The following is an 18,445-nucleotide window of genomic DNA, read 5'->3' as shown; positions in this document are numbered from 1 at the left end:
CACCCTCAGTCCCTCGTGGTTGAGAAGCAAGCAGTGCAGCCCCCGTTTTAGGGTTGACATGCAGCAGTCATGGCCATCTCTCCAGACCCCATCAACAGTGTTCTGTGTCGGCCAGACTCCAGCGCCAAGCTGCTTGCAGGGCCCCGGGGTCACCAAGGCCTCAGGATGGGGAGCCTCTGGCTTCGCCCCATTCCCCCTGGAGAGCAGGGGGCTTTTTCCTCTTCCAAGTTGAAGAGCCCCGAGGGGCAGCCTCCAAGCCTTGGGGACAGAGCTCCAGTCTGTGGGCCATAGTGTGTGGAGGGACCCCCTGGGACCCCAGGACAGGACAGATCTCAGACCACACACTGACATGCAAGCCCACTTCAGATGCGCTCCAGAAGCCACCACGGGCAGGGGCGCCTGGGGAGGGCAGGAACCACAGGGCCGTGGGCTCACAGCTGAGCGTTAAGGGAGCCCAGGGTTCCCTGTTCTGTCTTCCTGTGTCCTTGCCCATATGGGCCACAGTCGTAAGGTCCCTTCCCGCTAACTTCCACATCCGGGTTACCCGTGGCCTCGCTGTGTCTGTGTCATCCCTGGCTTTCAGGCCTGCGGTCCCCCTCCCCTGAGGAGTCTCAGGAATGCCGAGCACCGTGAGCTTCACTGGCTGCGGGGCAGGCAGAGCAGGGTGAAGAGCTTTGCTCTGGGAGTTGGTGGCGGTCAAGATATGAGAAGGGCTGGAATAGTACAAGGAGATTCACCTCCCCTTAAAAACTAGGGGCGGTTCACGGGGCAGATGGCTCAGCAGCTCCTGGGCCCGGGGACGGCGGGGCTGCACCCACAGGATGGCCATCGCTGTCCGTTCACTCCTTGAACACCCGGCGAGCATCCATGATGCGCCACGCACAGGCATGCCGCCCCGGAACGAGATGGGCCGGCCTTCCTGGTGGAGCTCCCGGCCGCTGGGTTCCTGGGCTCCGAGGGCACAGCACACACAGCGCCCCCCACCCCGCACCTCTCGTTCCAGGGCATTGATTTCTGTCCCGGGCAGAACGTGTCAGGAGTCACCACCCACACGCAGGAGGAGCACACGAGGCTGCCCCTGATTTTCCACCTGGGACGCGACCCGGGGGAGAGGTTCCCCCTCAGGTGAGCCGGGCACAGGGGAGCCCTCCCCTCAAGCTGCCGAGAAAACATTAGGTGGGCCTGAACAGGAGCACACACCGATGTATGCATGTTGTGAACACGTGGAGGTGCATGCATGCACACTGGGAAGCGTGGAACCCCCCCCCCCCGCCCCCTCCGGGCACATTGGGGCCTGACGCTGTCCCGTCTGGCATGGGCTGTGCTGGGCCGGCTTTCCTCTCCTGTGCGCCCCCACCTCTCCACTCACTTGTCTCCCACACCCATCAGTGCATGCAGCCCACCACGTGATCCCCTGCCTCGAGCTGCCTTCAGGGATGGCCGAGGGGGAGGGTCGGGCATGGGGCGGAAGAGGACCTCTCCCCACGGCCACCCCCTCGCACACGGGCAGCACCAAGGACACAGAGGGTGGTGACACCAGGCCCAGAAAGATCCCCCGCAGGGCTCCCGTGCCCTCGATGGGGCAGCCACCTGCCCCGGCCCAGACTGGGCTCTTCCAGTGAGGCTCTCTGAACGGGGCCTTTGCACCACCAAGCTGCTTGGGCGCTTCCTCCGGGCACCTCCCTTTCTCTGGAGCTGCGTCCAGCTCAGAGGCCTGGGACCGTGGGAGGGAAACACAGAGATGCTGCCATGGATGAAATAGTGTCCCCTAAATCCATGTCCACCAGAACCTCGTAACACGGCCTCGTTGGACATAGGGACTTTGCCAGAGTCGTTAGGGTGAGGGTCGAGATGAGGTTGTCTGGGATCAGGGTAGCACCAGTACAGTGAGACTGTCCTTGCAAGAGACCGAAGAGGAGAGATGTTGACACGGGAGAGGCCATGGACGACGGCAGCAGAGATGGGACAGCGTGGCCACAGCCCAGGGACGCCTGCAGCTGCCAGGGGCTAGAAGTGGCAGGAAGGATCCTCCCTTGGAGCCACTGGCGGGAGTGTGGCCCTGTGACACCTGGATTTCAGACTCCTGGTCTCCAGGACGAGGATAAGTCCCTGCTGTTTAAGGCGCCCCCCCCCACCCCCCCGCCGCAGTCTGCGGCAATTTGTTACGTGGCCCCAGGACACTCACATGGGCGAGGAGCCTCCTCATGGCCGTCACAAACCACAGGAGGTCTGGAGCAGGGCCACGTGCAGGTGCAGGCTGGGAAATTAGAACTAAACAGGGGGCTGGGAAGTCGTGGTCAGTGAGCCCCCCTCCCACCCCCGATCCCCGGAAGTCATTTCAGAGCCAAGATGCAGCAGGACCAGGGCAGTGGATCCCAGGGCCTGGTTACCCAGACGAGTGCCCTCACACCTGTGCCCACCAGGCCCCCACAGCCTCAGTGTTCCCTTGGCCCCCCAGAAGTTAAAGGTCAGTTAAGGTGACAGCCCTGCTCTGTCCACGTGGGTCCAGTTTGGCATAATGTTACGTCCACGGGGCATTTCTCTCCATCTTGCTTCTCAACACCACCTGTTCATTGCTCCTGGCCTTCTTCCAGCGGGGCCGTGGTGAGGGGCACCACAGGACGTGGCGGGCAGCCCCCGGGGCCGTCAGCCATCTCACAGATGCCTCCATGGCTGGAGCAAACCTGGGCACCTAGGGTGTACGCTCCCCTGAGGTGGGTCAGCGGGGAGAGACGGCGGCGAGCCTCCGAGAAGCCCACCCCTGACCGCAGACCCCCGTGACGTTGCTTCTCAGACACATGTGCGCACAAAACAGCTGCAGCAACAAGCTGGTCACCGTGGAAGCTCGGTGCAAGCCCTGCCCCTCGCTGGCCGTGAGCGTGGCCGGATGGCCCTCCCACCTCAGCATCTCCCGAAGTGGGCAGTCACAGGGCTGCCTCACAGGGCTGTGCCGAGACGTGCAGAGCACACTGCCTGCGAGCTCTCCTTAGACCACGTCATCTCCATTCAGGGTCCCCTCAGGCCCCTGCCTGCAGCCCCCTGTGCTCCAGATGGGGAGACCCGGACCTGGGAAGGGATGTGACAGGCCCAGGGTCACTCTGGGGGTATGCAGAGCTCTGAGCAAGAAGACACTGCATCTGCCACCTGGCCTGGAAGAATTTGGGCTGAATATGGGGCCTTCTGGTGCTCCCCACATGCACTCACCCCATGGCACCACCGAGAAACCTTGTCACCCAGACTGTTGAGCTTGGTTAAGCCAGTCCTTTCCAGTGCGTTCGGCCACAGAATCCTGGAAAGACACGGGACACACCAAGAACCTGCTTGGGAAAGCTTGTGGGCCACGTGTGGAGCGAGTGTAGCTGAGAACAGGAGCCCGATGGTATGGAGGCCCGAGGAGTGGGGCTGGTCTGGGAGTGACAGCCTCAGACGGACCCAGAGTCGGGAGCAAGTAGGGCAGGACCAGCCACTCCTGAAACAAACCTGAATCAGAGGCCTGAAGAAGGGGCACAGGAGTGAGAAAGAGGCAGCCAGGAGCCCTGGAGCCCGGGTGTGACTCAGGGACACTGGGCTATGCCCTTGGAGGTTCCAGCGAAGGCCGAGGCCCCAACCAGCCAGACAGAAGAGTCACGGCTGCCGCCCCTGTCGTGTGGTTCTGCCTGAAGCCGCCTTGTAGGGAAGAGTCCCAGGTCCCCGCCTGCCCCCAGGAGGGCAGGGTGAGGGTGGGGGCAGCCCCTGCTCTCTCAGCCACTCTTCCCAGGAGGCTGCTGGATGGTGGCCCATCAGGGAGGGGACTCCTGAGCCCCCAAGCCCCTTCCCGGCCTCCCTGGGTGGCTGCCCCTGCCCACCTTGTCCCTCCCCTGCCGCTCGGTGACCTGTGCTCCCATCTGTCTCTAGCTTTGCCAGCACCGAGTACCTGGATGCCCTTCGCAGGATCACCCCAGTCGTCCGGCAGCACCAGGAGGCCTTGATCCCTGGACAGCCCCAGCTCAACGTGTGCAACCAGGCAGTCATGGTAAGCAGGAGGCTGTGGCTCCTGAGGGGGAGTGTCCCCAGGCCCACAGGAGTGCTGGGGGTCTGCACGCCCCGGAGCATCCCCCACATCCTCGGCACAGAGGTTTCCAAGGTTACACTGAGTCCGGGCAGCCGAGTGCCATGTGGAAGGGCTGCCCTCCTCGCACGCAGGGTGACCACTGGGCAGCGTGGTGCGACCCCAGCAGAGAGCGTGCTTCCAGAGGCTGTGGGGGCTGCAGGCTGGAGCCCTGCTTCCCTCCTGCTGCTCTGTCTCAGACCTCAGAGGTGTGGCCGCGGGCCACTCGCCCCCTCTGCAGGTGCAGGACAAGCCAAACTTGAGTGGGCTGTGGACACACTGGGCAGACGGTCTGAGTGTGGAGCTGGCCCGTGGGGCCCGCCTCCCAGCACAGCTAGTGTGGGTCCCAGCAGCAACAGCCCTCCTTGAACCTCATGGGGGACCCGCCCTGAGTCTGTCCCTGTAACTGATGTGTCTTTGGGGCGCCCTGCTCCAGAAAGATTGGTGATTTGCATGTCCCAGTGTCATAAGCTCTGGTGGCACCCCAAACCACACAGAGCAAAGCTGGATGGCCTAGCCCAGCGTCCCAGCCCATCAGCCCCTCCTCCCGCATGCCCGCTTCCCCAGAGCCTCCAGGCACACGCCCCACCCCCCCCACCCCCCACCCCCCGCCACAGGGTGAGTCAAGTGCTGAGGAAGGAGCCCCCGCCTCGAGGAGGAGGACCCAGGAAAGACGAGTTCAGTAGTTCACAAACTGGTGAACGGGTTCCTTGTGCGTGGGAGAAGAAGATGAGTTCAGACCCACTTCCACGGTCAGACAGAGCTGCAGCCATGGGAGCTGGTGGAGTGGGGTGCGGAGTGGGGCGTGGCAGAGGAAATCGTGCAGGGAAAACGGAGTCGGCACGTTAGAGGCGTTTTCCTAGCGGTGAGGACTCTCAGAGAGGCTGAGGCTGAGGGGCCCAGGAACAAGGCGGCCTCGTGAGCCTGGGGCGGGGGGGGACTGCGTCGCTGTTGTCCACGCATGGGGCTTTGTGTCCCGAGGCTCAGCCCGGGAAGACAGTTGGGGGCCAGCAGGGCCTCCCCCTCCCTCTGAGGTACACCACGAGGCGCCAGCCTGTCGACTCAAGGCAGTGGAGCAGAGGGCCCCTCTCAGCACCGCCAGGTCCCTCTGGTCCCAGGAGGAGCCCCTGGTGGCTGCCCCAAGCCCTGCTTGTCCTTCTGTGAAAGTGATGCTGTTCTCTCTTCCTTGCCACCCACCCACACACGCGCACCCACGCACACCCACCGCTCCGCAGGTGCAGGCTGAGTCCCCAGGAAGCGGAGACGCAGAGACGGAGGGGGTCTTAGTGACGGGAAGGGACGGGGTGAGGGTGAGGCAGAGGGACCTGGCCCGGGCGCTGCCGCCATCTCCTGGGCACCACGAAACTGCCGCAGCCGGCCACGCCCTGGAACGAGAGAAAGCGGAGACCCCACAAGCCCCCCATGTGAGCTGGAGACAAACCGGCATAGTGTGTGTTGGTCTCCAGACTTTAAAGTGAGCCCTGTCACCAGAGAGCTGCGTGGGTTTACACATGTGAACACGCGTGGGCATGTGTGTGCAAAGCCTGAGAAGCCCCCCACTCATCTGCTCCACACCCCTGCCCCCTAGTTCCCAGATGTTGGAAAGGTTCTGCTCTCTGCCCTCGGCCCCTCTTTCACACACTCCCCCCAGCTCAGCCTGGCCCCCACATCCAGGCCAGCCAGGTTGAGGACTCAGTGTGGTGTCCTCTGGTCTGTGTAACGTCAGTCCAGTGCAGTGTGTCACAGCCCGCGCGCAGCAGCTGGCTGTCCCGCTGTGCGTCAGAACTCTGAGGAGCCTTTTAAGAAACATGGGCGTCACCCCCACCCCCCGACCCTGCAGACTCGCAGGTGGGCCCAGAATGTGTTCTGCACAACCCTGCTTTCTCTGCCTTGCCTTCAAGGTTGGGAGCAGCTTCCCAGTGGAGACCCTGCCCTCCCCACAGCAGCCAGGGCCCACACAACCAAAGCCACGGACGCCATCCAGGGCGGAGAGGCCTCCACCTGGGGCCCTCGGTCATCCATGCTCCAAGTCAGTAACACACAGACTCGGGTCCCATCCACCCCAGAGTGATTCTGGGTCTCCTGACCATGGCCGGGGCACTGCCTGGATTGTGGGGGACACGGTAGAGCCAGGAAGGCTCCCCCTTAGGGGCATGAGTCTCCCTTTCTGTTGCCTGGAAAAACATGGCCACGTAAAGCAAGTCTGCACGCTCAGGTGCACACCCAAGGGGGCCACCCACGCTCCACGCCGCCCACCAGCTGAAAGGGGCCTGCTCTCCCAGGAAAAACCAGAGTTGACAGCTTTCCATGGGGGAGCTGGAGGGGGCCCCCTGGAACATGGTGCCCCCTCTCACAGGTTCCTCTACTTGGAAATGAGGCCACAGGCTTCAGGGTGGCTGGCAGATGTTCCCGTCGATAACAGAGGGGTCAGGCAGCAGGCCCTGCCCCCGGCCACCCACACCTGGGGCCTCGGCCGCCTGGTGAGAGGCGCTGAGCTGCCCCCCAGGCCGAGGTGGAAACGGGCAGTTTCCAGCCGGCAGCCTGTCAGATGGGGCAGGTCGCAGCCTGTGCGGGGCAGGAGTCTGGAAACTGCTGAGTCCAGAAGCGCTTGAATAACAGCATGTCCTCTTTCTGAATTTTTATTTTCCAGAACTGGGCGCCCCCGGGCTGTGAAAAGTTAGGGAAGTGCCTGACGCCCCCAGAGTCTGTCCCCGAGAAGTGCTCCTGGCCCCACTAGCACCTCCTTGGGCCCACTGGCCCTGCAAGAGCCTGGGGGCAGGAAGGCTCTGGCCTCAGGGCTGCCGTGCTGGAAGAGCCCCAGTGCCGTCTGCCCTGCTCACAGCCCTGCTCACAGCCAGGTGGACGTCATCTGCAGCCAGCCGCAGGACCTGCAAGGCCACACATGCCGACTGGGCCCTGGGGTCCTTCCGCGCTCTTCTCCTGGCCCGCCTGACCTGCCACCTCAGGCCCGTGGCCTCACATCAGCCTCTGGGCTCAACACAGCCTCACACGTCTCAGGACCCTGTCCAGCTCACGTCCTCCTACTCGGGCTCGGACCACCCCCGGACTGGCCTTGTCCAGGACCTGGGGGCGGGGGAGGGTGACTCCCAGCAGCCGTCCCTCTTGCACTTCAGCCTCAGTGTCGAGGGCAGCTGGACCAATCCTGTGTTGAGCCCCTTGGTGATGGCAGAGGGGACACCCCAGTCCCCCCTCCCTGCACCACCCCACAGCGGCAGGGTTGTGAATGTGGAGGGGGAGCAGGCAAAGGGCCTCCCTGACCCGGACCCTCGACAGCCAAAGCCTCCCTGGCCCGGTGGGACAGCTACTGCTGGGTCCCTGGGGACACGAGGACATCAGCACCCTCGATTTTCCGCCTTCCTCAGGGATGCAGACCCCTGCCCCAGCGCACTGTGAGGCTGGCTGTACCCCACAGCCTCGCTGCCGGCCCTCCTCCCCTCCGGCCCCTGCAGGGGATGAGCCCTCTCACTGAGTGGCCAGGCGCAGACTCCAGGGCGTTTGCACCCTGAAGGCCCGTGGGCCACCTGCCATTGAGCGGGGTTTTCAGGTCTCTGGAGTGACCCATGCCAAAGCTGTATTGTTCTAAGACTCGGAAAATTATGAAGAAAACAGTGTCAGAATAAAGGAATACAGGCATTTTAGCATTTTTGGTTTTTAAATGAGATTACATTTGGGGAATGTTGTTCTCCCTGGGGTACCGCGGTGGAGGGGCTGCAGTGGGATTCCTCATTCTGCCCCAAGGCTGCGGGGGGCCACAGCCTTCGCAGGCTCGCGGTGTGCTCTCAGGTGTGGGCTTCCACCAGGCCTAGCATCCCGCACTCCCTCCTCGAGAGTCCGGCGGGCAGCACACGCCCCGGCCTCCACCTCTGGTTCGGCTCCTCCCCGGCCGGGCCGGTCCATCCCAGGCCCGCTGCTCCTCCCTGAACTGCTCCCCAACTCGGGCCTCCCCTCCAGGCCCCTGCATTGCGCTCCGAAACCTCCCTGCTCCCGGTCTCGTTCACCTGGCGCTGGAGTGTGTGACCCTCGTGTGCGCCCGCATGCCCCGCGCAGCAGGACTCAGCTGAGACCCGCCGGCGAGGGCAGGAAGAGCGGGCGCGGCGGCGGCGAGGCGGGTGCGCGCCTGCCCGAGGCCTGGGGTCCCTGCTGAAGCTGCCAGGAAGACCAGTGGGCGCTCTCGGGCCCCGCCAAACCGAGTGAGAATTTCCACTAAAGCCCAGCTGGGCCTGCGTAGACGCCATATTCCTTCGACCTTGACTTGCACCTCGGCCCCGCGTGAACGGCCCCGAGGCGCGGACGCGTCTGTTCAGAGTCCAAGAGATAAGCGCACGTCTTAAAATTGGTGGCCCCGAAGATTCGACGAACCACGGCACTTCCTACAGGCGACGGGGCCCCGCCCCTCGCCCCGCCCCCATGCTGGCGCACCGAGCCCCCGCCCCTCGTGCCGGTCCCGCCCCCGGCCCGGCCGGACACGCGCGGACGCCCCGCCCCGGCCAGACACGAGCGGACGCAGCCATGGCCGAGTCCGAGCTGCAGCTGGTGGCGCGGCGCATCCGCAGCTTCCCCGACTTCCCCATCCCGGGCGTGCTGTTCAGGTGCGCGCGGGCGCGGCGCGGGCGCGAGCAGGCGGGCGGGCGGGCCATGGGGGGCCGCGCACACGGGGAGCCATCCGACGGGCGAAGCCGCGCGGGGGGCAAACGCGCAGGGCCGGGCGACGCTCGGGACCGCCAGGCGAGGCCGTGGTCCCGCCACGTAGGATGGGCGCGCGGAGGGCCGGCGGGACTGGGCTGTCGGGTCCCCGGGCCGGGACTCCGCCCCACCCGGCCGCGTGCAGTCCTGACCCGCCCTGCTCCCGCGCAGGGACATCTCGCCGGTCCTGAAGGACCCCGACTCCTTCCGCGCCTGCATCAGCCTCCTGGCCAGTCACCTGAAAAAGACCCACGGCGGCAAGATCGACTACATCGCTGGCAAGTGGACGGGCACAGGCGGGACCTTGACTCCGGGCGCTCCTGCCGCCGCGCCGCCCTCGGGTCTCTGGGGCCAGCCCTTCCTGTCTCCGCATACTCGGCCTCCGGGCCGGGAGGGGTCCCCCGAACAGGGCAAGTGGAGGGAGGGCCGCCCCACCTCTGTTTGAGCCTTCAAGGCACACGCCCGCGCGGGTGCTTGTGGGGTAGCTCTCGCGTGGGTCGTAAGGATAGACTTGCTGTCCCCACTTTGCAGCCCTGAGTGGGGCGGCAGGCCCCCCCCCCAGCGGCCTGGGGAACAGCCTCTGCCAGGTGGGTACCCCCTTGGAGGGGCTCGCAGCTGAGTGGAGGCCCCCCAAGTTCCTGGTCCCCAGCATGCACAGATGAGGCCACGGGTCTGGATTTCCCCAATACTGTCTGACCAGAGTCCGGTCTGACCAGAGTCCGCTGGGCCAAGCACTTTCTGTTCCTGTTTTACAAGCATGTATTGAGCACCTGCTGTATGCGCCAGGCTTTACCCAATATGGGGCTTCAGGAAGGTGGAGAGATCAGGGAGGACCCTGGCAGGCTTGCCTCTCCTGAGCCCCACCCCCTGGGCCTCGTGGTTCCCACTGCCTACTCTGCCTCAGCACACTTCCGGCCCTCGGGGCCCTGAGCTTCCCCATCACAGCTCAGTCGCCACAGGAGATGGCTGGAGATGGTCCTGCCTTTCTTTCTGGACTAACAGCTCTTGGGGCACACGCTGCTTTAGGGATAAGAGCCATCTGTTGAGTGCCTTTTCTGCTTTCCTATTACGGTTCCTGGCCCAGCCCCTGATGGGCAGCAGAGCTTGGAGGGCACCCTGGGGGCTGTTCCCGCAGCCATGTAGGATAGACCTAGGCCCTGCCTCAGCTCCTGACTCCCACCTCCAGCACCCAGCAGTCCCTGCGCAGGGCAGATGCTCAGTCAACATTCCCTAAATGGGTGGATGTCATCGGCCTCTTAGCTGGAGCCAGCAAGGCTGGGCACCCTGTGTGCCTGCAGTGGCCACATATCACCATCCAGCCCTGGCCCGTGGGGACCCAGTGCTGCTGTGCCACAGGCTGCCCTTCAACACCCTGACTCTTGCCAACAGGCCTAGACTCCCGAGGCTTCCTGTTCGGTCCCTCCCTGGCCCAGGAGCTCGGTGTGGGCTGCGTGCTCATCCGAAAGCAAGGGAAGCTGCCAGGCCCCACTGTGTCTGCCTCCTACACCCTGGAATATGGGAAGGTGAGTGGGCTGGGCTGCTGCTGCACACATTCCATTCCCAAAAGGAGAGTCGTGGAGTCAAGTGGAGGTGGGGGCTCAGAGGGGCTGAGATGCTGGGCCAGACTCACACAGCTAAGAAACAGGGTGGATTGGAACAGGGTCCGGTCAGTAGCCCCTTGTCAGCTACCAGGCTCTGCACACCAAAGCTGTTTTTGGAGACAAATCAACCACACGCCCATTCCCATCTGCAGGCTGAGCTGGAGATCCAGAGAGACGCCCTGGAACCGGGGCAGAAGGTTGTTGTCGTGGACGATCTGCTGGCCACTGGCGGTGAGGGTCTCCCCTGAGCCAAGGAGGCTTGGTGGGGGTGGGAGAAAGTGCCTAACCTGGGGCATGAGAATGGATCAGGGGCTCAGCACTCTACAGTTTACCAGTAAGCAGCAGGACCCTACACGCCCGATGGGAGCCCCATTGCCATACTGACTCCTCCCCCAAGCCCCTGGCCCAGGCTGCCTGGGCCTCACTCGTGCTTCCCCCCAGGAACCATGCGCACCGCCTGTGAGCTGCTGGGCCAGCTGCAGGCCGAGGTGCTGGAGTGCGTGAGCCTGGTGGAGCTGACCTCGCTGAAGGGTAGGGAGAAGCTGGGGACTGTGCCCTTCTTCTCTCTCCTGCAGTATGAGTGAGCCCTGCTGGCCACCAGGGGGCACTGGCCATCCGCCTGGACTCTCTTCTAACCCTGGTTGGGTGACTCTCCAGCCCGGGGCCTCCACCTGGGGTCCTTCCTGCAGATTCTGCAAGTGCCAGCACCTGGGGCTGATGGCCCGGGGCAGAACCCAGCCCAGGCCACTGCAGGTCCATTTACAGTGAACCAGGACCATGAATAAACAACTTGGCTAAAGAGGCTGTTTCTTCATCCAGGGGTGGGATCTGGGCCTCAGGCCTGGGAGGCAGGAAGGTGCAGGGGTTGGTTTGTAGCAGGCTGTGGTCCTTTCCTCCCTGTGAGCCATGTCACATGGAGCAGACAGGCTCAGGAGGCACATGCTGCCAGCTTGGTGTCCCACTGCTGCTCTGACAGGTCATGCAAACCTGGCTGAAACCTCCTCCTACAGTTCTGGAGGTCAGCAGTGCTCATTTCCTGCCTTCCCCAGCTGAGGCGCCCACTCCTGGGCTCATGGCCCCTCCTTCCATCTTCCCATCTCAGAAGGGCCCTGTGACGGCCCTAGGCCAGCCCAGATAACCCAAGACCATCTCCCAGTTCAAGGTCCTTGGGAGGCTATCTGAGCTGTCACTCTGCCCAGCACACTACCCAAAGCTGCGCTGACAGCAAAGCTCTCCCACCCACTGCCTTGCACCCCCGCCAGCTGCAGAGACACAGCCACCAACAAACCAGTTTAATGACAACGTGCTGTAGGAGGGTGGGCCCACCACCCAGTGACCAGAGGCCCTCGGGCCATGCAGAACCCAGTCCAGCCTCTGACCCTCGTGGGGACTCAGGAAGGGGAGAGCAAAGTGCATCGTGTTTATAAAGGACATAAAACAGGCATGGGGGCCAGGCCAGGGAGCCTGGAGCCCTAACGTGGATGCTGGCTCACAGCTGCCAGGCTCACAGCATCTCCTCAGCCCTAGCCAGGTGGGCCAGCTGCGCAATGATGCTCGCCAGGTCCGCGGCCTTGTCCAGCTTGACGTAGGTGTCGGTGCGGATGCAGTGGAGGCTGAGCCAGTCGGGCAGCAGCTCAGAGAGGAGCCGCACATGCGTCTCCATCTCCCCTGCAGAGAGGGCACGTGTGAGGCTGGACCGGCAACCGGAGCCTCCAGGCCTGTGTACACATCTGTACGGGGCGCCCTGTCAACAGGCCTGCTTTTGGGCCAGCCCCACCCCAGGCCTGCTGTGAGCCAGGCCTGGGCCAGACCCATCTGTGCCCTCCAGAAGCAGAGTAAACAGTGACAAGCAGGAAGGACTCAAGCCAGGGCAACGACTTGCAGCCCTGCCAGGAGGTGGCCCTCCCACTGAGCCAGACAGGAGTCCCAGCCTACAAACACCTGCCTGTGGGAAGTGCCCTGCAGCGCTGAGGGACCAGAGGCCTGGGAGGGAGCGGACAGTCCCCTGGGGCCTCAGGGCTGACTGAGGGACTGCAGAGGCAACAAGGCGGGGTGTGTGAGGGGGAGGCAGCCTGGTGAAGCTGCAGAGGTAAAGGGAGCCAGGCAGAGACTCAGGAAGTGACCTCAAGGGTGCTGTGCCCCCAGTGCACACAGCAGGCACCCAACACACATGGGGGACAGCGCATCCATAGGGCCCACTCTGATCTGGGACTCGGGACACGGGGAGGGAGCCCCGCACCTGCCCCTACGCTGCACATACCAGGGCTCATGGCCGCACGGTAGCTGCCCACCATCCTGGCACAGGCCACCTCCATGGTGAGCGCCGGCTTGCGCTCGGACACGAAGACACTGCGCAGCAGGCGGGCCAGCTCGGGCAGCCGCTCGAGCCGCTGCAGCCGCTGCTCCTGCTCCGGGCACCGCGTCATCTGTGCCAGCTGCTTCTGCGCCTCCTTGGCCCGAATCTGCAGGGAGCATGGGGAGTGGTCAGTGGTCAGCTGGCCCACAGCTCCCCCCCCCGCCACCAGGAACCAGAATACTCACCCGCTCCAGCAGGGCCTGGGACACCCCCTTCAGGGCGGCGGGTGGGGTGGCCTGCGGGCTGGCCGGCAGTGCTAGGCTGGGGGATCTGGGGCTGCCGGGCTCTCCTGTGCGCAGGGCCAGGTCACTCAAGGCCTTTTCCATCTGGGGCAGATCAGAGAGAAAAGGTCAAAAGAGACCTCCCCCAGCCCAGCCACAGGCCCATCTGCATGGACTCCCCTCCCAGGAGTCCCTATCTGTCCAACCCAAGCTCACCCAGTGCATCGGGGCCTGTGGGCATCACCCCAGGGCAGAGCCTGCCAGTGGGCGTCACATCCCGCTACCCCTGAAGCCCATGGTGGGGGATAGGGCCTGTCAGGTGCCCAGCTGCTGGGGGCCAGCCTCACCCTAGGCGACATCAGGCTGCGGGCACGGGCCAGCACCTCCTGGGCGGTGGCCAGCTTCTCCGTGGTGGGCGGCTGGGGCAGCTCCGCCGGCTCGATGTCAGGCACTTCGTCCACGTTGAAGCGGGGGTGCCAGCGCATGAGCTGGTCCTCGGGCACCGCCATAGGGGGGCTCAGGGAAGCCAGGAAGGCCTGTGCGAGAAACAGGGTTGCCAGTGACCCTGGGCACATTTGTTGGGGGGGGCGGGGCTGTCTGGGTGACCTCAGGAAGGTCACTTCACCTCTAGGGGCCCCAGGAGCTCAGCTGGGCTGAGGGCGTGACTTAAGAGCACCCACTGAACTCACCACGTGCCTCCCAAGACCTGAGGCTGCAGCCCCGAGCCCCCCGTCCCTCAACTGGGAGCCAGGGCCAGGGTCCCCGGCCAGCCCCTCACCCACTCATTTGTGAGATGGCCACGGAGACTGGTTAAGAGGACTCGAGGACTCGGCCTCTCGAGGGGGGCCCGTTCCCTGCTGGGTAAGAGAGGGCTGTGACGGGAGAGAGGGTGCAAGTACTGAAGGAGGGGACAGAGAGCAGGCCCAGTGCCAGGCTGCTCTGGGAGAACGCCTGGTACCACAGGGACCCAGCTGGTCATCCCACGGCTGCCCGCTCACCCTGTGGTGCTCCCGGACACGCTCCACCAGATTCTGGCTGAAGACCTGCCGCCGCTGCAGGAGGCGAGAGGCCGTGAGCTGGGGGGCCGTGCCTCCAGCCTCTGTGGGAAGAGTCCAGGCCTGAGCCCCGGGGCCAGGTCCGCCCAGTCACCCAGCAACAACCATGGTCTCAGATGAGGCCCAGCGCCCAACGCCTCACACCCATGCTCAAGACCACGCAGGGTCGGGGCCGGCCCCGTGGCCGAGTGGTTCAGTTTGCGCACTCCACTTCAGCGGCCCAGGGCTTCGCTGGTTCAGATCCTGGGCACGGACATGGCACCATTTATCAGGCCATGCTGAGGCGGCATCCCACATGCCACAACTAGAAGGAACCACAGCTGAAATATACAACTATGTACTGGGGGGATTTGGGGAGAAAGAGCAGGAAAAAAAAAAGAAAGAGCGCACAGGGTCACAGGTGGGGAACTGAGGCTCAGAGACGAGGAGACTCAGCCACAGCGCACAGCGCACTCACCCTGGTCCAGCAGCGGCTCGATGGTGAGCTGATAATCAGACTTCTTGACCCCGTCCCTGAAGGTGGGGACATCGCGTTCCTGGCGGAAGCGGTAGGAGGCAGGATACACAGTTTTGATCTGGCCCACGTTGCGCTCCTCAAAGCGCCTACGGGACGAGCGGGCCAGGGTCAGAGAACCGGGCAGGGCGCAGACTGCGCAGTCAGGCGAGCCGCCCCCCGACGAGCCCGCTCACTTGCGCATCATGTCCTGGACGCCCTGCTTGACCTTGGCGAAGGTTACAGTCTCAGAGCGGTTGTAGAGCATGCCCACGATGGTGTCCATGCTGCGGAACATCTCGGCCAACACCTGGTACTTGTAGGGCAGCACGAGGCCAGGGGGCCCAGGCTGGGCCAGGGCGTGGAAGCGCTGGTAGGCAGGCGCCTTCTCTCCACTGCTGGGGCGGGGCAGGGGGAGCCAGGCTTGAGAGGAGCACCAGACCCACCCCCACGACACACTGCAGTTTGCAAAGCCTGCACACTTACCACCTCCCCATCACAAGCACTGTCGGGGACAGAGTGCTTCAAGCCAGCCCTGCCATGTCCTGCCCATCACCCAGGGAGGTCCCTGGGCACCCCCAGCCCTGGCTTCCTTATCTCCAAGAGGCACATGGCGGCAAATCCCCAGTAGCCACCGGCTGTGGATATCATTCGAAATTCACAAGGGCCCACTGAGGAACTGGCGTCCTCTTACAGATGGAGCTGGAGGGCGCATAGGCAGCGAGCGGCAGAGCTGGGAGCTGAGCTCTGTCCACTGCGCTGACTCCCTGTTAGGAGCAACCCCCCGCCCTCTGCCCAGTCCTGCCCCTGCCAGGCCTCCCATCAGCCTACACTTTCCCAGGGGCCCTGACCACCCACCCAGGACTCACCATGGCCCCACTGGGGGCCCCTCGGCCTCCGGTGCGCTGGGTTCTTCAGCATCCTTCCTCTGGGCACTTGTCCTCAGCTCCTGGACCCGTGTCCCCAGCTCCCGTGCCCGCCGCAGGCACGACTTGAGCTCAGAGAAGGTGACCTTCGAGGGGACCTGTGGACACAGGGTGCTGTCAGCCAGCTGGTCACCCCCATGCCACTCCACCTCCCTGGCCTTTGTCCAGCCTCCTCACCTTGCCCTCCTCGGATGCTAAGCAGGACGGCGGACCTGCCGAGGCGGCGGCCTTCTTTGTCTTCTTGCTGGGAGAAGAGTGCTCTGGGGAGTCATGGGCAGCCGGGGACCTGGGGCCAGACACCTGGTGGGAAGGACCCCCAAGGTGAAGGACCCGGGGGACTACAGGGTGCCCCCAGCGCTGCAGAAAGAGGCCTTCTGCTTCCCTCGGCTAACCAGAACACGCTGCTGGAGCCCGGGCTCGGCTCCCTGTCGGGCAGGGCTTTGCTGACGTCAGCGGGAGGGCCTGGCACACCCACTCGTTTGTTCTGGGGACAGTCGCCCACGCTGACCCCTGACCCAGCCTTGCCGACGAGCCGCATTCCCCGGCCCCTCCGGCATCGGTGAGACGCGCGGCTCCCTGGAAGTCCTCTCCAGCCGAGCCCCTGCGGGGGCCGACAGCACCGCCACCGGGTCCCATGACCCGGCCCCAGACCCTCCCCGGACTGTCTCCCCGCCCAGCCCGGCGCGGCCCTCCTGCCGGGGCCCCGTCACCGCCGCACCGCCCGGCCTCAGTCTCCCCGCCGGGCCCGGGGCGCGCTCACCTCCTCGGCCGGCAGCTGCAGCCTCCTGCGCGCGGGCGGCGCGGACTCGCGGCACGGGGGCTCGGCGGGCGGGCGGGCGCGCTTGCGGCTGCCTGGGGCCGGGGCAGGGGCGCGGGCCGCGGGCTTGGCGGGGCTCGGGGTGCGCCAGGCCGGCTTGGCCCGCGACGGCGCAGCGCAGGGCCCGGGGCGGCGGCGCGCGAAGAAGTCGGTGACGCGGCGCTGCGCCATGGCGGGGCCGGACGGGACGGGACGGGACCTGCCGGCGGGACGGCGGGCGGAAGTGGTGCCGCGGTTCCCGCCGATTTTCGCGCCACAACCAAGCCCCGCCCCGCCGCGGGCAGACGCGGAGGCGGGACACGGACGCCCCGGGCGCATGCGCGCTGGCGCTCTCGCGCTGTGCCGGCCGTGCGCATGCGCCGCAGCGCGGTCTCTCGGCCGGCCTACGGCCGTCCACGGTCTGCCCCAGGTGCTGCGGTCCCGCGGGGTGTGCGCGGCCGGCGCGGACGGCGGGGTGGGCGCCACGCGAGACGAAACGGGGTGTTTAACAGAAAGATGCTGAGGTGCTTCCAGCGTAAATTTACAGCGTGATGAAACGCGAGCACCCCGCTGCGCAGGCGCGCTAGGGCGGGAGGGCGGGGCCGCGCACGTGACCTGGGGCCTGCCGCCCCCGCGGTGCAGACGGGGAAACTGAGGTTGGGGCGCTGCCTGCTTTTCCGAAGTCACCCGGCGCGGGGCCGGGGCCTGACCGAACTGGGGCGGGGAATACACCTGGGAAAGAAAAATGTCCTGGAATTAGGCGAATTACTAAAACCACTGAGTTGTACACAGTTTTTAAAGGTGAACTTTATGATACATGAGCTATATCTCCATCGAGCTATTATTTTTTTTAAAAAAAAGGGTTGCCTTCAAAATGGCTAAATTGAAGAGAAGTGCTGGTTCTTAAAGCGTAAAGCTTGTGTTGTCTGGACAGTGGAGGCGCTGGCGCTAGAATTCGCGCGGGGAATGCGGTCCGTCCGGTCCTGCGTCTGCAGGTCGGGAGGAGGAGCAGTCACAGGGTTGTCTCGGGATGAGGTGCGGGCTGAGAGGGGCTTCACTTTTCCATCTTCTCCAAGTTTTCCGTAAAGAGCCTGAACTGTGCCTATAAAAAAAAAGAAGCTAAAGGAACTGAAACGTCGGCTGGGTGATGCCATGGTACCTGCAAAATGACAAGAAAGTTGGGGGTCGCCGCCGCCGCTGGGGGAGGCCCCGAGTGTCCCGTGTGTAATAAAGGGGTCGGCAACTAGACCTGCATCATGTAGGCACCGGCGGCGCGTGGTTAGCGGGCCGCAATCAGTGCAGGAGGCTGTGGCTGGCGCTCTTAAGGCGACGCCCTGTTACAGTTCTGTTTTAGTCTGTTTGCTCTGGGACATCGTGTAAAATTTCTCTTTTTTATTAAAAGATTGGTATCTGAGCTAGCAACTGTTGCCAATCTTCTTTTTTTTTCCTGCTTTTTCTCCCCAAATCCCCTCAGTACACAGTTGTGTATTTTAGTTGTGGGTCCTTCTAGTTGTGGCATGTGGGACGCCGCCTCAGCATGGCCTGATGAGCGGTGCCATGTCCGTGCCCAGGATCCGAACCAGCGAAACCCTGGGCCGCTGAAGCAGAGCACAGGAACTTAACCACTCAGCCCTGGGCCGGCCCAAATTTCTTAGTCAAAACAGTGGCTGGGGAGCCGACCCAGTGGCACAGCGGTTAAGTGTGCATGGTCCGCTTCTCAGCGGCCTGAGGTTCGCAGGCCCGGATCCCAGGTGAGGACATGGCACCACTTGGCAAAAAGCCATGCTGTGGTAGGCATCTTACGTATAAAGTAGAGGAAGGTGGGCATGGATGTTAGCTCAGGGCCAATCTTCTTCAGCAAAAAGAGGAGGACTGGCAGTAGTTAGCTCAGGGCTAATCCTCCTCCAAAAAAAAAAAAAACAGTGGCTGGGGGTTAGAGGCAGAAACTGACCTGCATCAAAGTGGAACACTCCGAAGCCAAGCGTTGCTGTGCATTAAAGAGAGGAAGCTCATAGGATTCTATGTCTGTAATGGGGCATAAATTACAGGCACAGTCTCTTCCTAAGGGGACCCTGTCAATCTTTTGGCTCATAGCTGCTCATCAGGAGGGTGAGAGCTGTCTTCTCTCCCAGCGACAAAACAGCTCCCCACTCTCAGTTTCACGTTTCGAAATAAACACCTGGTCTCAGAAAGGTAGAGGCAGCTG

General features: G+C 64.0%; 3 protein-coding genes across 7 annotated transcripts in view; 2 read left to right on the top strand and 1 right to left on the bottom strand.

The window, feature by feature from the left end:
* GALNS (galactosamine (N-acetyl)-6-sulfatase) overlaps window positions 1-7,746 on the top strand; it is a 30,154-nt gene extending 22,408 nt beyond the window's left edge. For all 3 annotated transcript variants that reach the window (XM_070612502.1, XM_008508798.2, XM_070612501.1), the window contains exons 12-14: window positions 1,004-1,125; window positions 3,895-4,012; window positions 6,738-7,746. In XM_070612502.1, coding sequence (XP_070468603.1) covers window positions 1,004-1,125; window positions 3,895-4,012; window positions 6,738-6,824 — 327 coding nt within the window. In that variant the 3' untranslated portion in view covers window positions 6,825-7,746. The remainder of the gene's footprint in view (window positions 1-1,003; window positions 1,126-3,894; window positions 4,013-6,737) is intronic.
* A 542-nt stretch (window positions 7,747-8,288) lies between these two features.
* On the top strand, window positions 8,289-11,191 carry APRT (adenine phosphoribosyltransferase). Of its 2 annotated transcripts, none has more exons than XM_070612504.1 (5): window positions 8,289-8,697; window positions 8,963-9,069; window positions 10,181-10,314; window positions 10,545-10,623; window positions 10,834-11,191. In XM_070612504.1, the coding sequence occupies exons 1-5, from the start codon at window positions 8,516-8,518 to the stop codon at window positions 10,974-10,976; spliced, it is 645 nt and encodes a 214-aa protein (XP_070468605.1). In that variant the 5' UTR covers window positions 8,289-8,515; the 3' UTR covers window positions 10,977-11,191. The 2 variants fall into 2 exon arrangements, with proteins under 2 accessions (XP_070468605.1, XP_070468607.1); XM_070612506.1 differs by having other exon boundaries at window positions 8,538-8,697; window positions 10,968-11,191.
* Window positions 11,192-11,669: 478 nt separating this feature from the next.
* Window positions 11,670-16,779, bottom strand: CDT1 (chromatin licensing and DNA replication factor 1). Of its 2 annotated transcripts, none has more exons than XM_070612500.1 (10): window positions 16,204-16,779; window positions 15,621-15,743; window positions 15,387-15,541; window positions 14,715-14,915; window positions 14,482-14,627; window positions 13,968-14,068; window positions 13,317-13,505; window positions 12,934-13,074; window positions 12,653-12,854; window positions 11,670-12,060 (listed from the first exon to the last, which is right to left on the bottom strand). In XM_070612500.1, the coding sequence occupies exons 1-10, from the start codon at window positions 16,576-16,578 to the stop codon at window positions 11,897-11,899; spliced, it is 1,797 nt and encodes a 598-aa protein (XP_070468601.1). In that variant the 5' UTR covers window positions 16,579-16,779; the 3' UTR covers window positions 11,670-11,896. The 2 variants fall into 2 exon arrangements, with proteins under 2 accessions (XP_070468601.1, XP_070468600.1); XM_070612499.1 differs by having other exon boundaries at window positions 14,715-14,912; window positions 16,204-16,604.
* Between the last annotated feature and the right edge of the window lie 1,666 nt (window positions 16,780-18,445).

Source organism: Equus przewalskii, chromosome 3, assembly GCF_037783145.1.
Source record: "Equus przewalskii isolate Varuska chromosome 3, EquPr2, whole genome shotgun sequence".
NCBI classification, from domain to species: Eukaryota; Metazoa; Chordata; class Mammalia; order Perissodactyla; family Equidae; genus Equus; species Equus przewalskii.
This window is presented reverse-complemented; position numbering and strand designations above follow the sequence as displayed.

Excerpts from the sequence above, each read along its gene's own strand:
- CDT1 (XM_070612500.1), bottom strand. The coding sequence starts at position 16,578 with ATGCGCCCGGGGCGTCCGTGTCCCGCCTCCGCGTCTGCCCGCGGCGGG. Across the intron at positions 14,069-14,481 it reads CGAGCCGCTGCTGGACCAGG|AGGCTGGAGGCACGGCCCCC; the intron begins GTGAGTGCGCTG and ends CTCTTCCCACAG. Across the intron at positions 12,061-12,652 it reads CCGTGCGGCCATGAGCCCTG|GGGAGATGGAGACGCATGTG; the intron begins GTATGTGCAGCG and ends CCCTCTCTGCAG.
- APRT (XM_070612504.1), top strand. The coding sequence starts at position 8,516 with ATGCTGGCGCACCGAGCCCCCGCCCCTCGTGCCGGTCCCGCCCCCGGC. Across the intron at positions 9,070-10,180 it reads CAAGATCGACTACATCGCTG|GCCTAGACTCCCGAGGCTTC; the intron begins GCAAGTGGACGG and ends TCTTGCCAACAG. Across the intron at positions 10,315-10,544 it reads ACACCCTGGAATATGGGAAG|GCTGAGCTGGAGATCCAGAG; the intron begins GTGAGTGGGCTG and ends TCCCATCTGCAG.